The sequence below is a fragment of the Sceloporus undulatus genome, chromosome 2, assembly GCF_019175285.1.
Source record: "Sceloporus undulatus isolate JIND9_A2432 ecotype Alabama chromosome 2, SceUnd_v1.1, whole genome shotgun sequence".
NCBI classification, from domain to species: domain Eukaryota; kingdom Metazoa; phylum Chordata; class Lepidosauria; order Squamata; family Phrynosomatidae; genus Sceloporus; species Sceloporus undulatus.
The window spans coordinates 229,768,453-229,789,484 of NC_056523.1; the positions used below are offsets into that span (position 1 = coordinate 229,768,453).

Here is a 21,032-nt window from a genome sequence, read left to right on the forward strand (position 1 = left end):
AAGAGGTAAACCAGCCTATTTGTTAATGGGATAAGCTCGTACATTTCAATTATTACTTTTATTTGTAGTTTTCCCATTTGGTCTTTCACCCCTCGTGGTTCATCCTCAACCCAAATTGGTACTGCTGATCTGCTTCAACAACCCAGACCCGCCTTTCCTTTCCACATCTTCATCAGAAAACACAAAACAAACCACCACATGATTAGTGGCAGTCTTCTCTACAGCCTGCAAGTAGCAAGCCCTTAGCATCAGCCAAAGCAGTAATAAAGCTATTGAGCTACCTCTTGCTTGCCTGCTGGGATGACACAAGGACAGGTTTTATGGCTCAAAATAGAGGACGTTTTGCAATTCCTCCAAGACCTCAGACATAAGGTTGAAATGTTCAGGGAAAGGAGGACATCTGGTCACCCTGGTTTTAGATCGAAGAGAGGCTTTTCAGTCATGATGACCAGACATCCTAACTGCAAAGGAGGACAAGACACTGTAATATGTAGGTCATTCAAGAAAAATATAGGTCCCTACCAAATAAAAGCTCAGAACACTAACATAAATTTAAACACATGCTTTTTAGTCTTGCTCAAAATGGGGGACATTTTAGAATTCCTCCTGGACAGAAGGGTGAAATGTAGGGCATATCCTGGAAAAGGAGGATGTCACTCTGCTTTCATTAACGAAACCCCCTCTGAACAAATCTTACCAAGAAAACCCCATGATGGGGTTGCCGTGAGTTGGAAACCAAATGGAGGAAGAAGAGAGAGAGAGAGTTGATTGGGGTAGGCAAAGTTACCCCTCCAGTTGTTAGACTGCAGCTCCCAGTATTCCTGGCCTGAGATGCATTTCCACTCGAAACCACAAGGTTACGAGTTCAAGACCAGAAAAAGGGCCCAAGCTCAACTCAGGCTTGCATCCTTCCGAGGTCGCTAAAATGAGTACCCAGACTGTTGGGGGCAAATTAGCTTACTTGCTGTTCACCGCTATGATCTTTGGAATAGCGGTATATAAATAAAACAAATTAAATTATCATGGTACTTTCAGCAGTGTGTGTCCAAGACAGTGGAATATTTCAGGGTGTATTAGAAATGATTTTTTTATTTAGGAATATGGTGGGAAAACTGGCAGATTTTTAAATTATTTTTTAAGCAAACACTCGTGAAAATGCCACTTCATTATACTTTAAAATTATAAAATGGTATTATAAAAAGGAGTTGAACTGATTGAGCCTTGGAGTCTTCTCCAACTTGAACGCACCCAGCACAGCACATGTAAGTTTATAGTCACCCTGAGTCCCTATATCAGGACATAGGAAGGATATAAATAAAATAAAATAAAATGTAGCTTTAACTTGAAAATGCTTACTTTAGATGCATGTAACAAAACCAAGGCAGCATTTGCAGGTCATCACCATAACAAAGCAACAGGCAATAGCCAACATAAGCCTTTGGTAAATTCCTCTGATAACACCAAGTCTGAATGGTTACTTTACTTATGCAAAATACACAATCCTGCCTATTGAATTGTTATTTCAAAGGTCTTGGACTTTCACTTCATTTGCAAGTGATTAAAAAGAAAAATTCTTACTCCTTGTTTCAAAGAGCTCCAAGAGTATGGAAGCATCGAATAACAAAGATCTCATAGATTTAACCCATAGTGACGAGAATTCTTTACATCACTACTTGCCAGAGAGAAACAAAATGTGTGTGGGTGTAAGAAAGGAGGGAGTGGGTGGATTTTAGTGGGAACGATTCCGGGTTGCTCTAGAACTGTTCTAGAGTTAATTCGGTTTCCAATAGGAACGATGTACCTTGGATTCGATTTGTAGCACAGAGTATAAACCAATGGGAACAACCCCTTAGTGGGTTTGACTTGAGCCAGAGCAGCTTTAAAAGTATCTAGCTGTGTATGGACCAACCAATGCTGACATGCCTGCTGCCTCTTTTTCCCCCCCAGGAGTGCTAAATCAAGACCCAACAGATGACCCAGTGGATGATGTGGGTGAGTTCTTTCACCATGTTTGTCTCTAGAATCAGGGCCATGTACAGTGTATTTTAGGTTTATTACTAAGATTCTTTTAAAAAGAATGCACCTTGATGAATAAAACAAACCCAAGTTTACAAATGCAGCTGCTATACAGATCTAGTTAACCAGTGAGCCTGCATTGGTTGGTGCTCTGTGTGGAATGTAGAAGACCAGGGTTTATGTCCACCTGGTATGCAGAATGAGTTTTCCAAGACATGTCTACTATGGATCCCTTTATTCTTTGCTTTATTCCTTCCCATTTTTGTCCATGCCATCTTTGTGTCACTTGCACTCACAGGTACACACACATACTCTGTGGTGACATTTTGTCTTCTCCCTCTAGGTGCGGCTGATCCTGGGGAAACAGTAGCAGATGAAAAAGGTAAGCATGTGTTTTGCTGCACATGATGGACATGTTGCCTCTAAGGCAAGAAAAGACACTTTGACATGCTACCGTCGTCTTTGAATTGGTTCTTTGATGCAAGTCAGAAGATTGCTTAGCTTCATATCAGGGCAAGAAGACTTGATCTTGCTGAGACTGTAATTTAAGCAGAAGTAAATATTCAGACATATCAAAATTCACCCTAATATGGAGTTTGCTTAAAATTTGAATTTATTTTCATAATGTTAAAGGTTATGTCAGCATTTGAAATTCAAAAGCATTAGAATTACAGTCACCTGATTGTAAGCAGTCATCACACATGGTGAAGAATCTCATGTCAGATGTCAAAATTGAACACCACTGCATGTCAGGCATCAAACATTTGTTAAATTTAATATGTTGTGGTGCAGAGCCATAATTGATTGTCAGACCATGTTCTACTAAGTATCACATGTCAAACATTTTACTGGATAAAGCAAATGGCATTGATTGTCACACAAATAGTCAATAACTGCTCTGCTTATACCCAGTGAATTTGTGGTACATGTGTGACACAACACAAAGCTGTGGAACAGGTTTTAGAAACAAATCCTGGCAGCCCATGGTGCATGAGACCAAATTAATTTCCTTCTGCCTTTGCCTTTATGGGAAACAACAATGCTTATAGCCCATTTTGTACAAACATTTTCCTGTTTTATTTCCAGCTGATGGTCCAACAACTTCTCCTGGTAAGTTTTCTTTTGCTTCTTATTCTTTTCTGCTCCAGTGTGTCCTCCCCCATTCAATCAATACTAATTACCTTGAATGGCTTAATTTTATTCATTGGTAGTATGCCCTTGATCTGATTTCACATCTTCCAGGCACTGCTTTTAACACAACTTAAGATATACAATAATTCATTCCTTCTCTCATTTGTTTATATATTAAAAACATATCCTGCTTTCCTAGCCATAGTATTAGTTCATGAGAGTTTACAACATCTTACAATAAAACAGTACAGTCAACCCTTCATATCCATGGATATTTTTATCCAGGGATTCAAACATCCACATTTTGAAAATACTTTTTAAAAATTCCAAAAAAAACCCTTGATGTTGCTGTTTTATATAAGGGACACCATTTTACTATGCCATTGCATTTAATGGGACTTGAGCATCCATGGATTTTGATATCCATACGAGGTCCGGGAACCAAGATGCAGTGGATACCAAGGGCTCACTGTACAAAAAAATATTATTAAGCATAATCAAGTGATAAATCAACAATAATTAAAAAAACAATAAAAACAGAGCAAGAAAGATTACAAGTAGTAAACCTGGGCAAAGTTACTATTTGATTACCACTCCCAGAATCCTATGCTGGCAAGGTTGTTTCTGGAGATTGTAGTCCAAAAAAGTTGCTTTCTGAAGTTCTGGAAAGTGAGCAAAAATGGGGAGCAGCTAAACTTCTCTAGGGCGGGTTACAGACCGCCAAAAAATATGTATGGAATACGTATTAGGGTTAGGAAGGGGAAAAAAAAAAAAAAAAAAAAAAAAAAAAAAAAAAAGCCATATGTACAACATGGCGGTGCCCCTTCCACATGGGGGCTGCCATGTTTACGTATCGGACGCATAGCGTCCAGACGTGTCGCGGCGTCTATGATGTCGCGAATGCGCCAGCGGCGCCTTGTGACATCATAGAGGCGCTGCAAGAAGGAACTCCATTTTGGAGCTCCTTTTTTGCTCCGCGCGGGAGCCGCGCGGTGTGGCTGCTACGGCTCCCGCACGGAGCAAGCGGTGGTGGCAGCAGACCGCCTCAAAGCGGCAGTCTATAACCCGCCTGAGTGAATACTCCACGATCTGTCTTGATTAGAGGTGGTCTTTCTTTCATTCTCATAGATGAAACATCTGACAGATCAGATCAACAAGAAGGGGATCAGAAGAGGGGCATGTCCTCATGAAGAATAGATTCCTGTGACAGACACCATACTCCCAGATCAATTCGAACAAGGTGATTAGATGTCCACATTTTCCAGGACATGTCCTACATTTCAGCCTTCTGTCCAGGAGGAATTCCAAAATGTCCTTTATTTTGAGCCAAAGAAGCATTAATTTACATTTATATGAGTGCTTTTAGCTTTTATTTGGTCATGTCTTCCATTGTTCTGGAACATCTTACATTTTGAGGGCCTTGTCTTCCTTTGCGATGAGGACATCTGGTCACCTTGACTTAGAACTTTAAAGGCTCTAAGGCCCAGGACCTTGATTTGGGAGAGGAAACAAATAGCCAGTTGACAGTAAAACTGGCATAAAACTCAACAGTTTGACCATAAACCAGTTAACTGCTAGCTAACTAGTAGCAGCATGATAGATCATACTTCTGTTCTTGTTTTAAGGATAGGCCCAGGTAGAAAGGAATGTAATAGTCTACCCTGGAGGTAGTCTGGTCATGAATGATTGTGGCCAGGCCTAAATTTTTCAGGGAGGTATGCACCTAACAAACCAGACTCCTGATCACTGTCATTATCTCAACATCTAACAGCAGCTCTAGATCAAGGGGTAACACCTCAAACTGCAAATCTATTTACAGTGCTTCCTTGCTTTACATGGGGGATCCGTTCCGGACTCCCCCACGTAAAACAAATTCCACCTGTGCTCTAGTCTCATTTAAATTAATGGGGCTCGTGCACATGGTGGCACACATCCCATTAGTCCCTATGGGACACACTGCCCCTTCTCCCCATACAGCTTTCAATGTATGTTGAAAGCCGCGTAAAGCGCACCCACGTATGACATGGGTGCACTGCACTTTAGGGAGAGCATAGCCACAGTCTAAATATCTTTCCTGAATTCCCAAGATCTGCTGAACAACAGACCACTCATCTCATCTGGATTAAATGGCCTCTTGATTAACCATCATATATATGAGTCAAAGGAGCTTATCACATTAATTTTAAAACCATCTCAAGCATCCTGGGCCCCTAGGACCTAGGGATGGAGACAAGGATTATCGCATGCTAAATCGCCACCTAATTGCCACCCATTGTCAGCCTGGGCTCCAGATGCACTTCAACAGCACTTTTTAGAAGCTAGAAGGCTTCTGACTTCAAAAAAGTGCTGGCTGAGTGCAGGTGGAGCCCGGCTTGGACCCAGGTTAATGGCGGGCAGTGATTAGGCAGCGATTTAGCATGCGATAATCCCCGCCTCCATTCTGTATCCCGGCTCCAGCCTGGGACATTTGAGATGGTTTTAAAGTTCATGTGATAATGTGAAGTCGAAGGCTTTCATGGCCGGCATCCATAGTTTTTTGTGGGTTCGAGAACATGGCCACATAGCCCAACAAACCCACAAAAAATTATTCATGTGATAAGCTCCAGATAAAGCAAGGGTGGGCAGAAGGTAGACTGAAGTTTGTCAGTGGGCAGTCGGCCATTTTCTGGTAGACCATCACTAGTAATTAGTATTCTTATAAAGGATGGTGGAGTAGACAGAACTTTTTTCTGACTCAACAAGTTAATTCTTACATTTCTGAGTAACCATGCAAATTCAGGAAGAAAATAACACACTATTTTGTGCCTTCACCATTAATAATTAATCGTTTTCCACACACCCCACTGTTGAGTTTTCCAATGGTAACATATTTCAGCAGCATACCCGCAGCCTCCCAGATTTTCTTTGAAAACAAGGCATTGGGAAGATTATGCCTTACTTTAAATCAAATCGATGCTCTCAGAAGCCTCCTGGAAGCAATTCTGTTTTTTAAAAAACCATATGCTCCTCACATGCCTTATTTTCAAAAGAGATCTCAGGGAGATTGCCATTATTCCATTGAAATCTGGTGGCATGATAGCAAATTGGGCAGTGTGGCGACAAGGTGCAGCTCCTGGTAGGTTCAGTTGGATCAGTGTGTCTTGCTCACCACTGGAGGTTGCCGATTCTTGCTTTGAATGATGATAAGTCATGTGAGCCTCTTGCTTTGTAAATTAAAAAAAAACTTTGATGAATCACAAGGATACATACATACTAGTAAGGGGCCTGACCCCAGAGTAGGGCATCCAGAATTTTGAGTTTGAATTCTCATTCAGCTATAAAACCCACTGGGTATTGTTGGATCAGTTACTGTCCAGATCCAGAGGGAGCAGGAATCTCCTCAAGTTTCTTGAAGGAAAGGTTGATATACTGTAAATATATCAGGAGATGGCTTTGATCCTTTCAGGCTTTGTGTATGAGTTATCCATCTGTTCTGTGATGAGGTGCTGCTCCAGTGCTGTATTAATATGGATATCATTAGCTTTGAGCATCTCTAAAGATTAACTCTCAAAACAGGGTGAGGCTAGGATTTCAGGCCCATTCATAGTTGCTCACAGGTACTATGTCACATATCATTGTATGGATACTTCATGAAATTGGGTCCAGGTTCCTTAGAGGATCATCTCCTTCTGTATAAACCATCCTCTATACTTAGGTCCTCTGTGGGATATTTACTCCAGTCAGCCAAGACTGGGTTGGCAACAGTCAGCTGGAGGACTTTTTCTTCAGCTGCCCCTAGACTGTGGAACGGCCTGCCAGAAGAGATACAACAGCTGTCCGAATTCAAAACAACACTAAAGACCAGTGTCTTCTCGCAGGCCCCTCCAGATTATTTTTAAATTGTGAATTTTAAATGTGGATTGTTTTAATACATATGTGTCTTATTTGTTCTTTTAAACTGATATGTGTTTTTGACAGATGTTGTATATTTGTTAATCTGTTGTTCCCCTTCTCAGTCCATAGGCAGAGGCAGGTAAGATAACAACAACAATTCAATTAACACTACATCACTCTTCTGGCACTACAAAATTAGTGTGTCAGCTATGCCCGCTGAGAGCCAGCGTGGTGTAGTGGTTTGAGTGCTGGACTATGACTCTGAAGATCAGGGTTTGATTCCCCACTCAAACATAAAAACTCACCCTGGGCAAGTCACACGCTCTCAGCCTTAGAAGATGGCAATGACAACCCCCTCTCCTGAAGAAACTTGCCAAGAAAACCCTATGACAGCTTCTCCTTAGGATCATCATAAATCCAAAATGACTTGGAGACACACAACAACAACAAAGTTATGCCCACTCCTTGAGATGTCAGATCTGGCCACAGTACCACATGCCTTGATTTCATCCTGTTCGGATTACTGTAATGTAGTCTGTGTAGGACTGCCTTTGGAAACTTCAGCAGTTTCAAAACACTTCAGTTAGTTATAGGGAGTATATAATTCATTTGCTGAAACTACTTCACTGACTAACCATCCATTTCCAGGCAGAATTCAAAGTGCTGGCTACCTGAGCCAGGTGCAGGTTATCTGAGCCTACCTCAATTTTGCCATCTTAAGGGGAGGGCTTTCTCTCAGTCCCACTACCATCACAGGTATGGCTGGTGAGGACCCAGGAGAAAGCCTTCTTGATGGCTGCTACCAAGCTATAGAAATCTCTGCCAAGGGAGGCTTGCCTGGCCTCCTCTTGATCTTCTTATGTAAATGGGTCTTCCGCTTTTAACTGGTTCAGGTGTTTAACAGATGTGTTGGGTTTTAATGTGTAAACAGTTTAATGTGCTTTCAGCTGTTCCAAATTAATGTTTTTAAGTGGATTGTATTTAATGTTTTTTAATGTTTTAATTTTTAATTTTTTTTTTTTTGTATTTTAGACTGTTTTGGCTTTATTTTACCATATGGCATAAGCCAATTTGGGTCCCATATGAGAGAAAAGTGGGGTATAAATTAAATAAATAAATGCTGCTATTGGTTCACAACAGAACGTAAGAAGAACCCTGGTAGACTGGACCAAAGGTCTATCTGTCTAGTCCAAGGGATGAACATCTTGTGATCCTCCCGATGTTGTTTAACTGCAACACTTGCCATCCCCACCGTGCTGACTAAGGCTAATGGAAGTCACAGTGTTAAGCAACATAGGTGGAGCCCAAAGTTTCCCATCCCCATCCTAGTCCCCTTTCCCACATTGATCAACCAGATGTCTTTGGGAAGCTCAATAACACAAAAACCATGAAGGCTGGGAGCCTTCTCCCACTTTTGTTTCCCACTGTTCAGAAGTATGTTGCCTCTGATGGGTGAAAGTAGAATATAGTCATCATGGCCAGTAGCCATTGGTACCTGAATCCTAAATGAATTTTTCTAATTGCATTTTCAAGTTGTCTAGATATATGTCAATCAGCATGCCTTGTAGTAGCAAATTCCACAGCAGAACTATGTGTTGTATAAAGAAATACAGTACTTCCTTGTGGCTCCTACCACTAAGCTTCATTGGATGGCCCTAAGTCCTAGTTGATTCTCTACTCACTTTCTCCTTTGCCCTGTATAATTTTATAAATCACTTTAATACCTCCTAGTTGCTGTTTTTCTTTTCTAAACCAAAAAACAATTTCCATTACCTTTCCCACATATGGGAGGTGCTTGAGGCCCCTTATAATATTGGGTACCCTTCTCTGCCACAATCTCATTTTGAAACATCATGAACTACGCTGTGCACAGTGTTCCAAGTGCGATTTGAATAGGCATTTTACAATACTGTATTACTCACTTCATTTTCAGACTCCTTCTTAATTCCCTGTTAATATACAAGCCACCTTCTTCACTGCAGCCACACACAATGGGTTGACCACTTGCCTTGAGGAGTCCACTATGATCCTAGGCCCTTCCTCTTACTCTGTTCTATTAGAAGCTGTCCCATGATCTATCACTAATTCCCCCTGCAAAGAACTCTACCTTAAGCAACTGGTTATTTATTCTTTTAGCAACAAATCTGCTATTCCAGCATTCTGGGTTTTCTGAATTTTTTTATTTTATAGTCTGGTTCAGTTGAGCAAAATACTCCGCAGAAAATAATGTTAATAGCATGGAATTTCAGAGTGCAAGAAGAAAACCATATAAATTATTACAAGCCAGTTCCAATTTTCATAAGTGTGTTGGGTAGGAAAATGCCCATCTGGTTTTAATATGATCTCTTGGCAGCCACTTTTGGTGAGTCTCCTTCCAATTGATTTAACTACCTCACAAAGTCCAGAAAGGTCAGTAGCATTAGCATGTCTCTTCTTTCTTCCAGAGTGCCACGAAGAGCAATTTCCATGCACACGTCTGTACTCAGTACGCAAGCCTGTGAAGCAATGCATCAGTTACTTGTGTGTCACCAGGTAAGGGAGAAGAAGCCAAGTGGTTTGTGGCTTCCGTTGTCAAACTATGTGATCGTCTTTGATCAGATTACATTGTCTTCTGTTTCAGTTTATTTTTCATTTGCCAATCAGTTTGGGGTTGTTGTTTTGTTTTTTTTGGATACACAGCAAAACTACAAACAGAACCAAAACATATCACTCAACAAATGAGCCAGTCTTAAACTACTGTAAGTAAATTCAGACTACAGAAGATCACTTTTAAGAGGACATGCACAATTCAAGTTTTTCTCGTCGTTTTTCATTAGTAATGAGTCAACATCAGCAGGTCAGAATGGAGAGGATCTAGCAAGGTGACAAATGGACAAATGATGTCATGTCTGAAACAGACCCATCAAAAGTGACTTTTCTTAAGAGGTAGAATTCAAAAATATAGCTGTGTTACTCTGTAGAATCCGTATTTAGAGAGATCTTGTAGCACCTTTGAGACTAGCTGAAATAAAGAAGTTGGCAACATGAGCTTTCATAGACTAAAGTCTACTTCCTCAGATGCTTTCTTTCTTCAGAAGAAAACACCAAACCATAGATGATGAAGATCTTATGGGACTCCAACTCCAATATCAGAAGATGTGGACATGATCAGCCATTACATGCCTCCAGCTCCAGAAAAACTGAGCTCTGCATAAATAAGGCTCTATCTGCATGCACCAAATAAATCGGCCTCTCTTATTTTCTCGATGGGGAGTCTGGATGACCCAGGACCCAGTCCCAGAGTCTGGTATGAACAGTCCAGATGATGTCTGGTCTGTTCAGCACCGAAACTGGGATATTATGTTGTTAATCCAGATTTTTTAAAAAAAACAGCAGCTCCAGATCATCCCAGAGGATCCAGTGCCCTCTGTTCTGATGCTGAGCAGCTGTTTGTACAGTTTGTGTGTTCTGCTGTGCCATTTGGCACAGCCACCGTAGGTTGCTTTGCCCTGAGGTTAGAATGAGGTGCCCAGCCATGTGATCAAGACTTGGCACCTTGTGTGGCAGCAGCCATGCCAGGTGGAACAGCAGGACACACATACAGTTGTCTGGTGTTGGAATGGAGGGCCAAAGTAATGGGGGGAGATCATGGCAGCTCTGGGGCCAGGAACCTCTGAGCTATCCCTAGAGTATCCTGGCCAGTGCAGAGGCTCTTGAGGAATGAAACAATTTTCACCAGTTGAAAGCTGTTCAGGTTTTCATTTGGTCTGGGCAGGATCTGGGGGACAAGGCTACATCTACTCCAAGTTGAAATCTGTTAATTGGTGGAACTAAACAGGTTCTAGCACCTCTATGTAACTTACTTGCTTGTTCTTGCTTCTTATTCTGACTGATACTCATGCTACTTCTTCTTCTTCTTCTTATTATTATTATTATTATTATTATTATTATTATTATCTCCTTGAATCCCACCCTTAGACTCCTCCTTTGTGCCTGACCTCCACTTCTCTTCAAATCCCTTCATTCTGGTGTGCTAGCCAGGTGACAGCACAGTTCTTGACCAATTCCTAAGCTTTACTTTAGTTTTCCTTGCCCGCTACTGAGGGACCAGGCCGGGACTAACCTAGCCTCCAGAAACATTAAATGGCTATGTATCAGTTGCAAGAGAGTGCAGGATGGAATTGTGAAGTTACACTCGTGTTCTTCTGGTGGGCTTCCCATGGATAGCTGGTTGGCCACTGTGTGAGCAGAATGCTGGACTGGATGGACTCTTGGTTTGATCTAGAAAGTCTCTTGTTATGGTCTTATAACTCTCTGCTTCTCTATTCTAAAATTTACTAGTTGCTTTTCCTCCTATGGTGTGTTGAGTTGGGTTCTGATTAGCAACTATTGGGAACCCTCACCACCATGAATATTTAGTCCGTTTTAAAGCTATCCAAGTTGACAGTGTGACCACATCTTGTCACAGCACATAGCAGTGGGAAGTACATTTCCATACTGCTTATCAGTACACATAAGCACTTACTAAGCGGTTTACAATGTGCAAACCAATTGCCCTCAACAAGCTGGGTAGTCATTTAGTGACCTTGGAATGATGCCAGGCTGAGTCTGGCTAGTATTGAACTCACAACCTTGTGGTCTGTGATGAACGACTGCAGTATAGGCATTTAGCCACTGCACTACCAGGGCATAATTTAACTATGCATTGTGCAAAAAAGTACTTCCTTTTACCTGTCTTTAGTTTTCCCTTTTCTCTCACTTCCAGCATCCTTTCACTGCTTTCTTACTCAAAAAATGCTCAAATGGACCTCAGCTTCTCTTCCTGAAAAATTGTTCTGGATTCATTTACGTAGATTTGTATGTAACCTCTAAGTAGGTCTTAAGGTCATCTTTGTCAGCAATGTCCTCTGCACAAATTATTTGCCTAGATCAGTTTTAGGTTCTCATGGGCTTTTGCTTCTGCTTTTTTCTGTCTTCTCCCCAACCCGCAATTATTTCTGATGACAGTATCCGTCGGACGTACATGATAAATAAGGAGATCTGCTCTCGTATTGTTTGCAAAGAGGATGAAGCCATGCAGGGTGAGTAAAGCTGACAAGGGAATGTCAGTGGACATGCTGACTGGGGGTTTCTGGGAACTGTGGTCCAACAAAGTAACTTTCCAAACAATGCAAAGACCAGTAGAATGTAAAGGAATAGGTAAAGCTGAGCTGTTCATCAGGAAGACTCATTTCAAAACTTTCCTCTGCTTTCAATTTGCTAGATGATCTCAGAGGCCAACCTCCTTTTCTTGGCCCTAGTTCACCATCAGCTGTGTGGATCCAGTAATTTATAAGTAAGGATGAATTTTCTCCACTGTTCTCAAAGAACAATAGTTCAGTTTAGCAGCAGTATTGTTCTTATCATCATCTACATAAAGCTTGACAATGGTCTAGTCTTGTCATGTCTGTGACCCCTGTAATACTTTGCAACCTGGATCTCTTAAAAATTATTGTAAGCCACCTTGGGTCTCATTTTGGGAGAAAGGTGGGATATAAATACAAACAATCAGTCAATCAATTAATGTCTATCTTATTTGAATTTAGCTTACTCCCAAATAATCTTGCAACTGCAGTAACTATAAAACTATGCTTAGAATATATGGATACAAGTTTGATTTTATTTGCAAATTTGCAGAATCTGAGTAAGTGGCATTCTGCTTATTATGCCCCCACTGCACTCTCTCTCTCTCTCTCTCTCTCTCTCTCTCTCTCTCTCTTTTAAAGAAGATAAATTTGTGAATGGAAAATGGTGCAGGAGGAAAGGAGGGGCTTCATAACCCCATATATTAACCCTAATAATTGGCTGTAATTCAATCGCTATCCCAACAAATACAGACTCATTGAATCAATGGGTATTTCAGTGGTAACCCCATGAAGTCAGTGTGCCTACTCTACTTTGGATTAACAATTGGATATAGGCCTTTGTTTCTGCACACCATCTGTTCCCCATGCAGGGCTCCCAAATGGCAAGATTGTAATGTGGCACTGAATACTGTACAGTACTAAGAATTCCACGAACTGCCATCATTATGTTCTCCAATTCGGTCATGACTTAATTTAATCATCTGTGCACATATCATGATAGTAGTAAATTTAAGGAACCAGTGTAGTGAAGTGATTTGAGCAATGGGCTGTGTCTGTGGAGACTAGGCTTTGAACCCCCCAATGGATCATGGAAATCCACTGAATGACCTTGGGCAAGTTATATTTTTTCAGTCTCAGAGGAAGGCAAAGGCAAAACCTGTTCTGAATAAATTCTGCCAAGAAAACCCAGTGATAGGTTTGCCTTAGGGCCACTATAACTTGAAAATAACTTGAAGGCACACAACAGCAACGGAAAGTTGAGCTGCTTATTGAATTATTGGTCTTCTCTCTCTCTCTCTTCCCCTCCTCTGGTTCATTTCTAGATGAGCTCTGCCGCCAGTTGGCTGGTCTGCCCCCACGCCGCCTTCGCCGCTCTGGTCATTCTCAAGGACCACTCTGCCGGCGGTCTAAGAACCAACAGCAGAAGGCTCTTGATGCCCAGTGACCAAGAAATTATAGAGAAGACAAGGAGGAGGACCCACCAAATAGTTCCACTGCTGAAACCCAACATAGGTTTGCCTTCTTCTCACAACCTCCTGTGTTGAGAGGTGCTCCATTGCTGGGAGCTTCCTTGCCTGCATCTCACTGGTGGCACCTGATGTCACCTTTGAGATGGGATGCTAGCATCTTGTGTTCTTGCTTCTGCATCATGCTTGCCTCAGGGCCAGTTATATAAGCCCTGTTCTTACATCTACCTTAACATATACATACATACATACATACATACATACATGCATACATACATACATATGTGTATACAGAACTGGTGGAGCAGGAGCTCATGATTGACCTGCCCTAGTAGTTGGCTTGTATCTGCCTTCTCCAGAGCCAGTTTAACAACAGACAGTGACTGCCACGAAAACGTGATATCAGTGCACTTACAGTCCAACTTATGTAGAGCTGGTAAAGCACAGTATTTAGCCCTGTAGAATAAAGGGTCTGATATTGGATTTAGGAAGCCTAAAATCTACTGTACTGCTATGTCTAATGTACATAAGTGAACCAGTCTGGAGGCATGGTGGTCAGAATCCCACCAGCCTATCCCCTGAGGATCAAGTGTGCCTTAAGCCATGGGCTGGCAGGACTAAAGCAAACTATCCTTGTCTCAGGAATGAGACGAGGATGGAGGCACAGCACACTGAGGTCTCGGAATTGCTCAGCTCAGTTTCTCACTCAGCTTTTTTGCACATCCTACTTAAACTTCTGAGGTACAAATAGCATCCACTTGAGAAATCTGTTTAAGACAAGAGAGTCCATAGAAATGCAAAAGGAGACTGACCTCCTGAGGAGGGGAGATTGAAGAGACTGCACATTAAGGCCTGATTGCACTTGAACATGAGAGAACTACAGGAGAAGAATAAGAATGCGATCTGAGCTCTGTTTGGCAGTATGAATGCCCCCCCCCCACAGTGCATAGTAAGAGGAGATAAAGAGGCTGTACAGACAGGCAGTGGGATGCCACCCCTTTTTGCCCTGAATTGGACTGCGGCCTTCAGAGGCAGCAAAAAGAAACTGACCCAAGCGGCTCCTTATTTGCACCCTGGGAGGGGTTTCATAAGCACCGCGGTGTGGCATTATGATGCCCCTTCCAGGCTGTGCTGTTTGGGCACTGCGCCGGAGGTCATCATGACACACTCTGTCTAGAAGGGTGCCCGGTTGGTGGCGTAAGGGCTTGGAGCCTGCGGACACTCAGCCTTCAGCCCGCCCACAGGCCAGCACAAAGAGCCAGTCTATATAGCCCCAGAGTCCTGTATGTCTCTTCATAGATTCATTTGATTAGATCACCATTGATTTCTCATCCCAGCCATTGAGAATGACCACCACATACTTCTTTTGATGAAGAAGACAAGTCAAGGGGTGGGTGTGAAGGAAATCCTAACTTTGTGCCAGAGTAAACAGAAATTCCATTGCTACTGGCATCTACGCTGCAAACCCAGGTCGGAAGTAGGCATTCGTTAAATTTTAAACCCAAATGCAATTACTGCTGTCTTGTGGTAGTCCCTTCATAGTACCAAACAGTTTCAGGGGCAGTCAAAGCTCTATAGTACCGATACGAAGGGTGTAAAGAATACTTACCAATTTTCTTATCCTTAGTGAGAAGGACACCTTGTCAAGAAAACGGTCAATCACCATAAGATTTTTTAAAAATTGTATATGAAAAAAAATCTGTTTGCACAAGAAACTTGGACTTTATGCCCCAAATGTGCAAAATGTTTTGCTTAAAATACACGTTAGTTTGCTAGAAATGATGTCTTTGCACAATTTTTGAACACTTTTAAGGTTTGTGCAAACAATATATTTTTGGAGGAGGGGATATCCTGAATTTTTTTAAAAATGCAAAATGCAACCCCCCGCACCCTCTTGTAATGTCAGCCAGCAGGGAGAAATGTTTTTGAAATTAGTTTTCTTTATATGTGAGAATGAAATAAATGAAGGTGGACATCTGTAGTAGATACAAATCTCAGGAATGATACAATCTGTGCCCTTCCCTCCACAGTGATGCCAAGGCCTGCTTATATGAACTAGTGATAATTCTGACAGATGGGTTCTGGCACCACCAGTCAAAAGGCACTGCCTTTCCCTCCTTAATGGATTATTTTGTTGTAAGAAAAAGGATAGAAAAAGATGGAAGGGAGTATTGTGCATGTCCCCCTCCGTCAAAGTATGCTGTAGGATGACTACATAAGAAAAGCCTCTTAGAGCCTGCCCCTAGTAGTAAAATTTATTCGGTCATTGACCAATACAAAAATCGATAAAATAATAAATGCACAGTACAGTTATTAAATATTGTTAAAACAATTTCAAATACAATTTCAGATCAGCTACGGACATTTCAGTTTCCGTCAACCAGTTGGGGACGTAATTTGCATACAATAGAGCAAAATTTTGCTACCTTGCGAACAACATTTGGTTTCCGATTATCCAGAAGATAGCATAAATAAAAAGTGTCAGTATGACCAGGGTATTTATTTAGGAGAGGAGGAATCCACTGATGGTGAATGTCTTTATAAAATTGACAGTGCAAAAGAACATGCTCTGCCGTTTCAATAACACCATCATTGCACCGGCAAAGCCGAGATTCATAAGGTGTTTTCCTATATCTTCCTTCTAGCACTGCTGTTGGGTGAGCATTAAATCGAGCTAAAGATAAAGCTCTCCTAAATTTAGGTATTGTAACATGAAATAGATAAGAAGCTGGAGAAGAGACCAACATTTGATTATTCACCACTATATGCCTAGGGAAAGCAGCAATTTCCATCTGGCCTTCAATGTCTAAGATTCTTTGTTTAATAGCCGATTTTGCTTGATCTATTTCTAGCTTTAGAATGGTATCCCTGAAAAGTCCTACCTAGGAGATTCAATTTCTTGATTATAGCTATTTCCCAAGAGGATTTATGAGTATCTACCAGGATTAACTGGGCTAATCCTCCAGGATTTTGATTTAATTTAAGCCAGCCCACCCCTAGCAATGGGCTCCCGTAATTCATTCCCTGTAGCTGGAAATGGACAGTAGTTTGCAAAAGTGTTGAGGAGGGTATTGAAGAGCCTGATGACATGCATGATCACTTACTGTGTTCCAGCATTGTCTTTAGCCAGATTTTCAAACAGAAATTGTACTTGGTTTGATGAGAGATAACGGAGGACAGAAATAATAAGTTGGTATACATAAAAGACTCTAAATCTGTGTTGACTATTCTGACTCTCCAGGGCCTTAGGGTGTGGTTCTCCTCTCCTCCAAGCCTTGCTGCAGTTTTAACAAGAGATTGCGCACTGGACCTTCAGAATGCAAAAGCATGTGCTCTTGTCACTACACAAAAAGGCTCTCTCTCCATTTTTCAGATGCTTGGCAAAAACAGCAGCAATTGTTTGTTTTAGGCCATACTATACCTCAACGTGAAGCTCTTCATTTATTTCTTGGAAACCTTAGAGTTCCTTTGCAAAAGCCCTTCCTTGCTCTCATACATTAAATATCTGCAGTGCTGATAGTACCTTCTATTTTTAAAGAGCAGAGCAATTTTCACCGCATTTAATTTATAATCTAGGCACCTGTGTGTTTGCCTGATGGCGTCTTCTCTTCCTCTCCCCTTCCAAATTGCTAACATGGATCAAAAGTGACCCATGCTGCCACCTGCTGCTGGACACTTAAATCTATATAATGTGTTGTGTTAATTTACAAACAACTGAGAGCACTTAGAGAATTGCGGTATGCTTAGAGCATGACAGAACATCCCTAATCCAGTTGTGTCAATTTGAACTATTTACAATGAATGAGGCATTGGGTTGGGTCTTGTGCGAAGAGAAGCCCTTCATTCAGTATGTAAAAATCTGTTAAGATCAACTGTGCTGAGTGTGGGCAAGTTAATGAATGAAAGTCTGATGTCTGTGGCTTAGCTGGATGTTCACTAGGATGTTCCTTTCCACTGGCCAGTTTCATCATGAACAGGAACAGTGCAACAGGATTACTAATCCACATTCTCTGCTAGCATAAAACAATTTTCTTGGATTGTACCATGTGGCAATATGCGCTAGTGGTTTCACACAGGGTGAATGGTATAGTACAGGATAATACATATGCAAGATCCATAGCTATTCAAGCCTATCTGCATTTGAACAGCAGGAAATGAATTTCAAAAAGACATCCTTCTGTGGCTAACGTGCATTTGACTTTAACTGGACAATATTGCAAATAAGTGTTACAGACACAGACTGCTCCCAGCTGTCTCTCTTATGGCATGCACAATTATTTAAATTTTTCTGTAGGTAAATGAAAGAAAAATGTTGTCCCATGGAAAGAAAAGAAGAAGCGTCAGAGGGAAACCAGTGCTATCATCTATTCCCCATGAAACATGGCTCAGGCAGCATTCCAGTAGAGCAAGAAGTAATGTATTTTCAGATGGTACCAGGAAACAATTCTGACATAACACTTGCTCTTTTTGATACAATCATGGTCTTGTGAATGTGCTTATTACAATAGTGGACAGGCTCAGGCAGTTCAGATGTCCTTTTGATGGTCCCAGGACCCTCTGGGAGTCACACATGGATCCTCCAAATGAAAACAGATGTGACTAGAAGGTCATATCTATTTGCCTTTAAATCTGTTTCTGGAAAAAGAAATGGGGAGTGCCACACATTGGCTGGTATCCTGTTAATGGCATGTCCAGATGCTAATCCACCTGGTGGGTGGGGGGATGTCAGGGTGGAAGTTCTTGTTCTCTTCCAACCAAGTCCAGCCTTGACTTACTATTTAGCTGCTGCAGCTAAACATGCCTATTTTATGGCTGGTGGAGAGTACCTGGGGGGGCCATATACAGAATGATTATATCATCTGCTGAGACATTTGGAGGACCCTGGCAGATCTCTGCAGCTGGTGTGATCGCTGTGTGTCTGGCTGTGGGGATATAGCCAGATGCTTCCATAATGGCACTGCTCTCCACCAGCCATGGGATGCTAAATGGCGCAAACAAGGGAGGCAAAGTGACAGATGTGATGTACTGTACATATTCGACTATAAGTCGACCTCATGTATGTTCAGGGCAGGTTTGGGGGGCCAAAACTATGGATTTTGATATGACCCATGGATAAGTCAAGGGTAAAACATGTAACAAAGGATCTAAAGGATGAAGCAAAGGAAAACAATGCCACTAAGAAGTTACAAAATTCCAGCAGACTTCACTGTTTGTGCTCACCCTAAATGTTGGATGGATAAGGGGGGCAGTACTTCCAGGAGAGATTACATTCTTGACTTTCACTGGGGGATGCTACTTTTTTAAACAAGAGTTAAAGTATAGTACTTACACTGACTTGTGGATAAGTCAACTCAGGTTTTTTGGGTCAATTTTTGACTCAAATTTCTAGACTTATACATGAGTATATACAGCAGTTCTGCATGTTATACTGTGCCATGCAGGATCTCAGCCCGTGTTTCAGAGCAGATTCTCCCCTCGCCACAGATATATGATTCTTCTGGAGGGTCACTATGTAAAGGAATTGCTTCAGGGGGAGGGTTCCAAGGGAGTGCAAAAAATGGCATGGGGCACAAATGGTTTCTCCGCTACTGTAATGTTTCAGGGTTGTGCCTCACACAACACTTGGCTTGCTCAACCTGTAATTTTACAATCTTCCATGAAGATGTGGGATGCAACCATTGCACACCTTAGATTGTCAATAGGAGAAGTCAGTAACAAGTAGTGGTTGCTCTCATGATACCCCCATACTAGTGTGAACAGGGAATGCTATTAATGGGTTTAGCAAGTTCACACAATACAGGAATGACAATATCTCTCAGCACTTTACAGTTTCACTTTACAGAATCAATTGTTTCTACTGAAAACTCTGAGTTATCACCAAGTGGTAGGAAGGGTATATTTTTGACAGCTTATCCACACATGCAATTCAGTTCTAGATGCTAAAGTCAGTAAATGATGACCATGCATACATGATGCAGCCTGTAGATACTTTTAAAAATCAGCATGTTTCCATTTCTTTAGCAACGCTGTTGATGGGCAGAAATTAAGTAGCCAAAGCTTTTCCTATCACTTTAGTCTCTTTGAAACAACACAGTTATAGTACTATGATTCCACCTTCACTGCCATAGTGACATTCTATGGAATCCTGGGATTGGATTCCTCTGGTCTCTCAGCAAACTACAAACCCCAGGATCCCCTAGGAGGCAGCCACAGTAGTAAATGGAGTTAAAGTGCTGTAATTGTCTGGTGTGGAAGATCTTTATCTGCATGTCTCTCTAGCAATTTTGATCCCAGGACCACTTTAATTCCTAAAGAGACATTTTTCAAACAGGAGGTGATCCAAATGTTGGCTTCCAAGTCACTTCTAGTTGGAAGAATGGCTTCCAATGGACCTAAAATGGCCCAGAGAGGAGAGCATTTGGTGGACCTTCCTAAAAATGGGCTTGTGCAGCTCACCAAGGTCCCCTGGGAAGTGTCAGTGCAACCCCCGCACCTCCAAAAGTTGCCCTCCACTATTACAAATAATATGTATCTACTCCCCCCTTTCATTTCCTCCTTTCCGCTTCCTTATACAACGATAGTCTTGGCATAGATCCGTGACATAAGTTTTGAATCTGTTCCAGATGCTCAATACAGAATCAAATGTAAACACATATGAATGTATTCCATTGTTTATTGTACAACATAAAGGTATATAGAACTCCCATCCACACATTTTGAGAAAATGCCAGATATTCCTCATGCTGCTTTACTGTCATACTTTATGGCCATGGAATGGAATTCCTAGGGGGGAAAACCCTACATGGATAATTTTATACATATATATTTTTTTGGAATGTATACACCAATATATTAAAAGACAAACTGTGTTTCTATCACTCTTGTACTTGTGCATATTCTGGTCTGTATCTCTTTCTTCCATCTGAGTCTGCTTCATAGCAGGAACAAAATACTCATAAGATCTAGCATGTAGAAAAGTGTTTTCCCCCCTGGGCTGTGAGTTCCAGAAAACAGCAGCCAAAAGGTACAGTGGGCCCTTGGTATCCACTGGGGTTTGGAACCAGGATCCCCATGGATATCAAAATATGTGGATGCTCAAGTCCCATTAAATGCAGTGGGATAGTCAAATGGCGTCCCTTATATAAAAAGGCAAAATCAAGGTTAGCTTTTTGGAATTTCTTTTATTATTATTATTTTAATAATTTCAAGTCATGGGTGGTTGAATCAGTAGATAAAGAATCAGTGGATATGGAGGACCAACTGTAATCTTTACAATCTCTGGTATGTGCATTAGGCAGTAATACATGTGAGACTCACAATAGGGAGCTAAATCCAAATGACTATGTGTGATGCCATTGGCCTGTTACAGACAGCCAAAATAAAGCTGCTTCGAGTCACAGTGGAGGTATGGTGTTTCAATGATGCATGCGTCCTAAGAGTC

At 41.5% G+C, this 21,032-nt stretch overlaps 1 protein-coding gene across 1 annotated transcript in view; it reads left to right on the forward strand.

Annotated features, from left to right (window-relative positions):
* MFAP5 (microfibril associated protein 5) overlaps positions 1 to 20,466 on the forward strand; it is a 43,906-nt gene extending 23,440 nt beyond the window's left edge. The window contains exons 3-8 of the mRNA XM_042455760.1: positions 1,948 to 1,992; positions 2,360 to 2,398; positions 3,103 to 3,126; positions 9,465 to 9,552; positions 12,007 to 12,080; positions 13,448 to 20,466. Coding sequence (XP_042311694.1) covers positions 1,948 to 1,992; positions 2,360 to 2,398; positions 3,103 to 3,126; positions 9,465 to 9,552; positions 12,007 to 12,080; positions 13,448 to 13,569 — 392 coding nt within the window. The 3' untranslated portion in view covers positions 13,570 to 20,466. The remainder of the gene's footprint in view (positions 1 to 1,947; positions 1,993 to 2,359; positions 2,399 to 3,102; positions 3,127 to 9,464; positions 9,553 to 12,006; positions 12,081 to 13,447) is intronic.
* Positions 20,467 to 21,032: the final 566 nt, after the last annotated feature.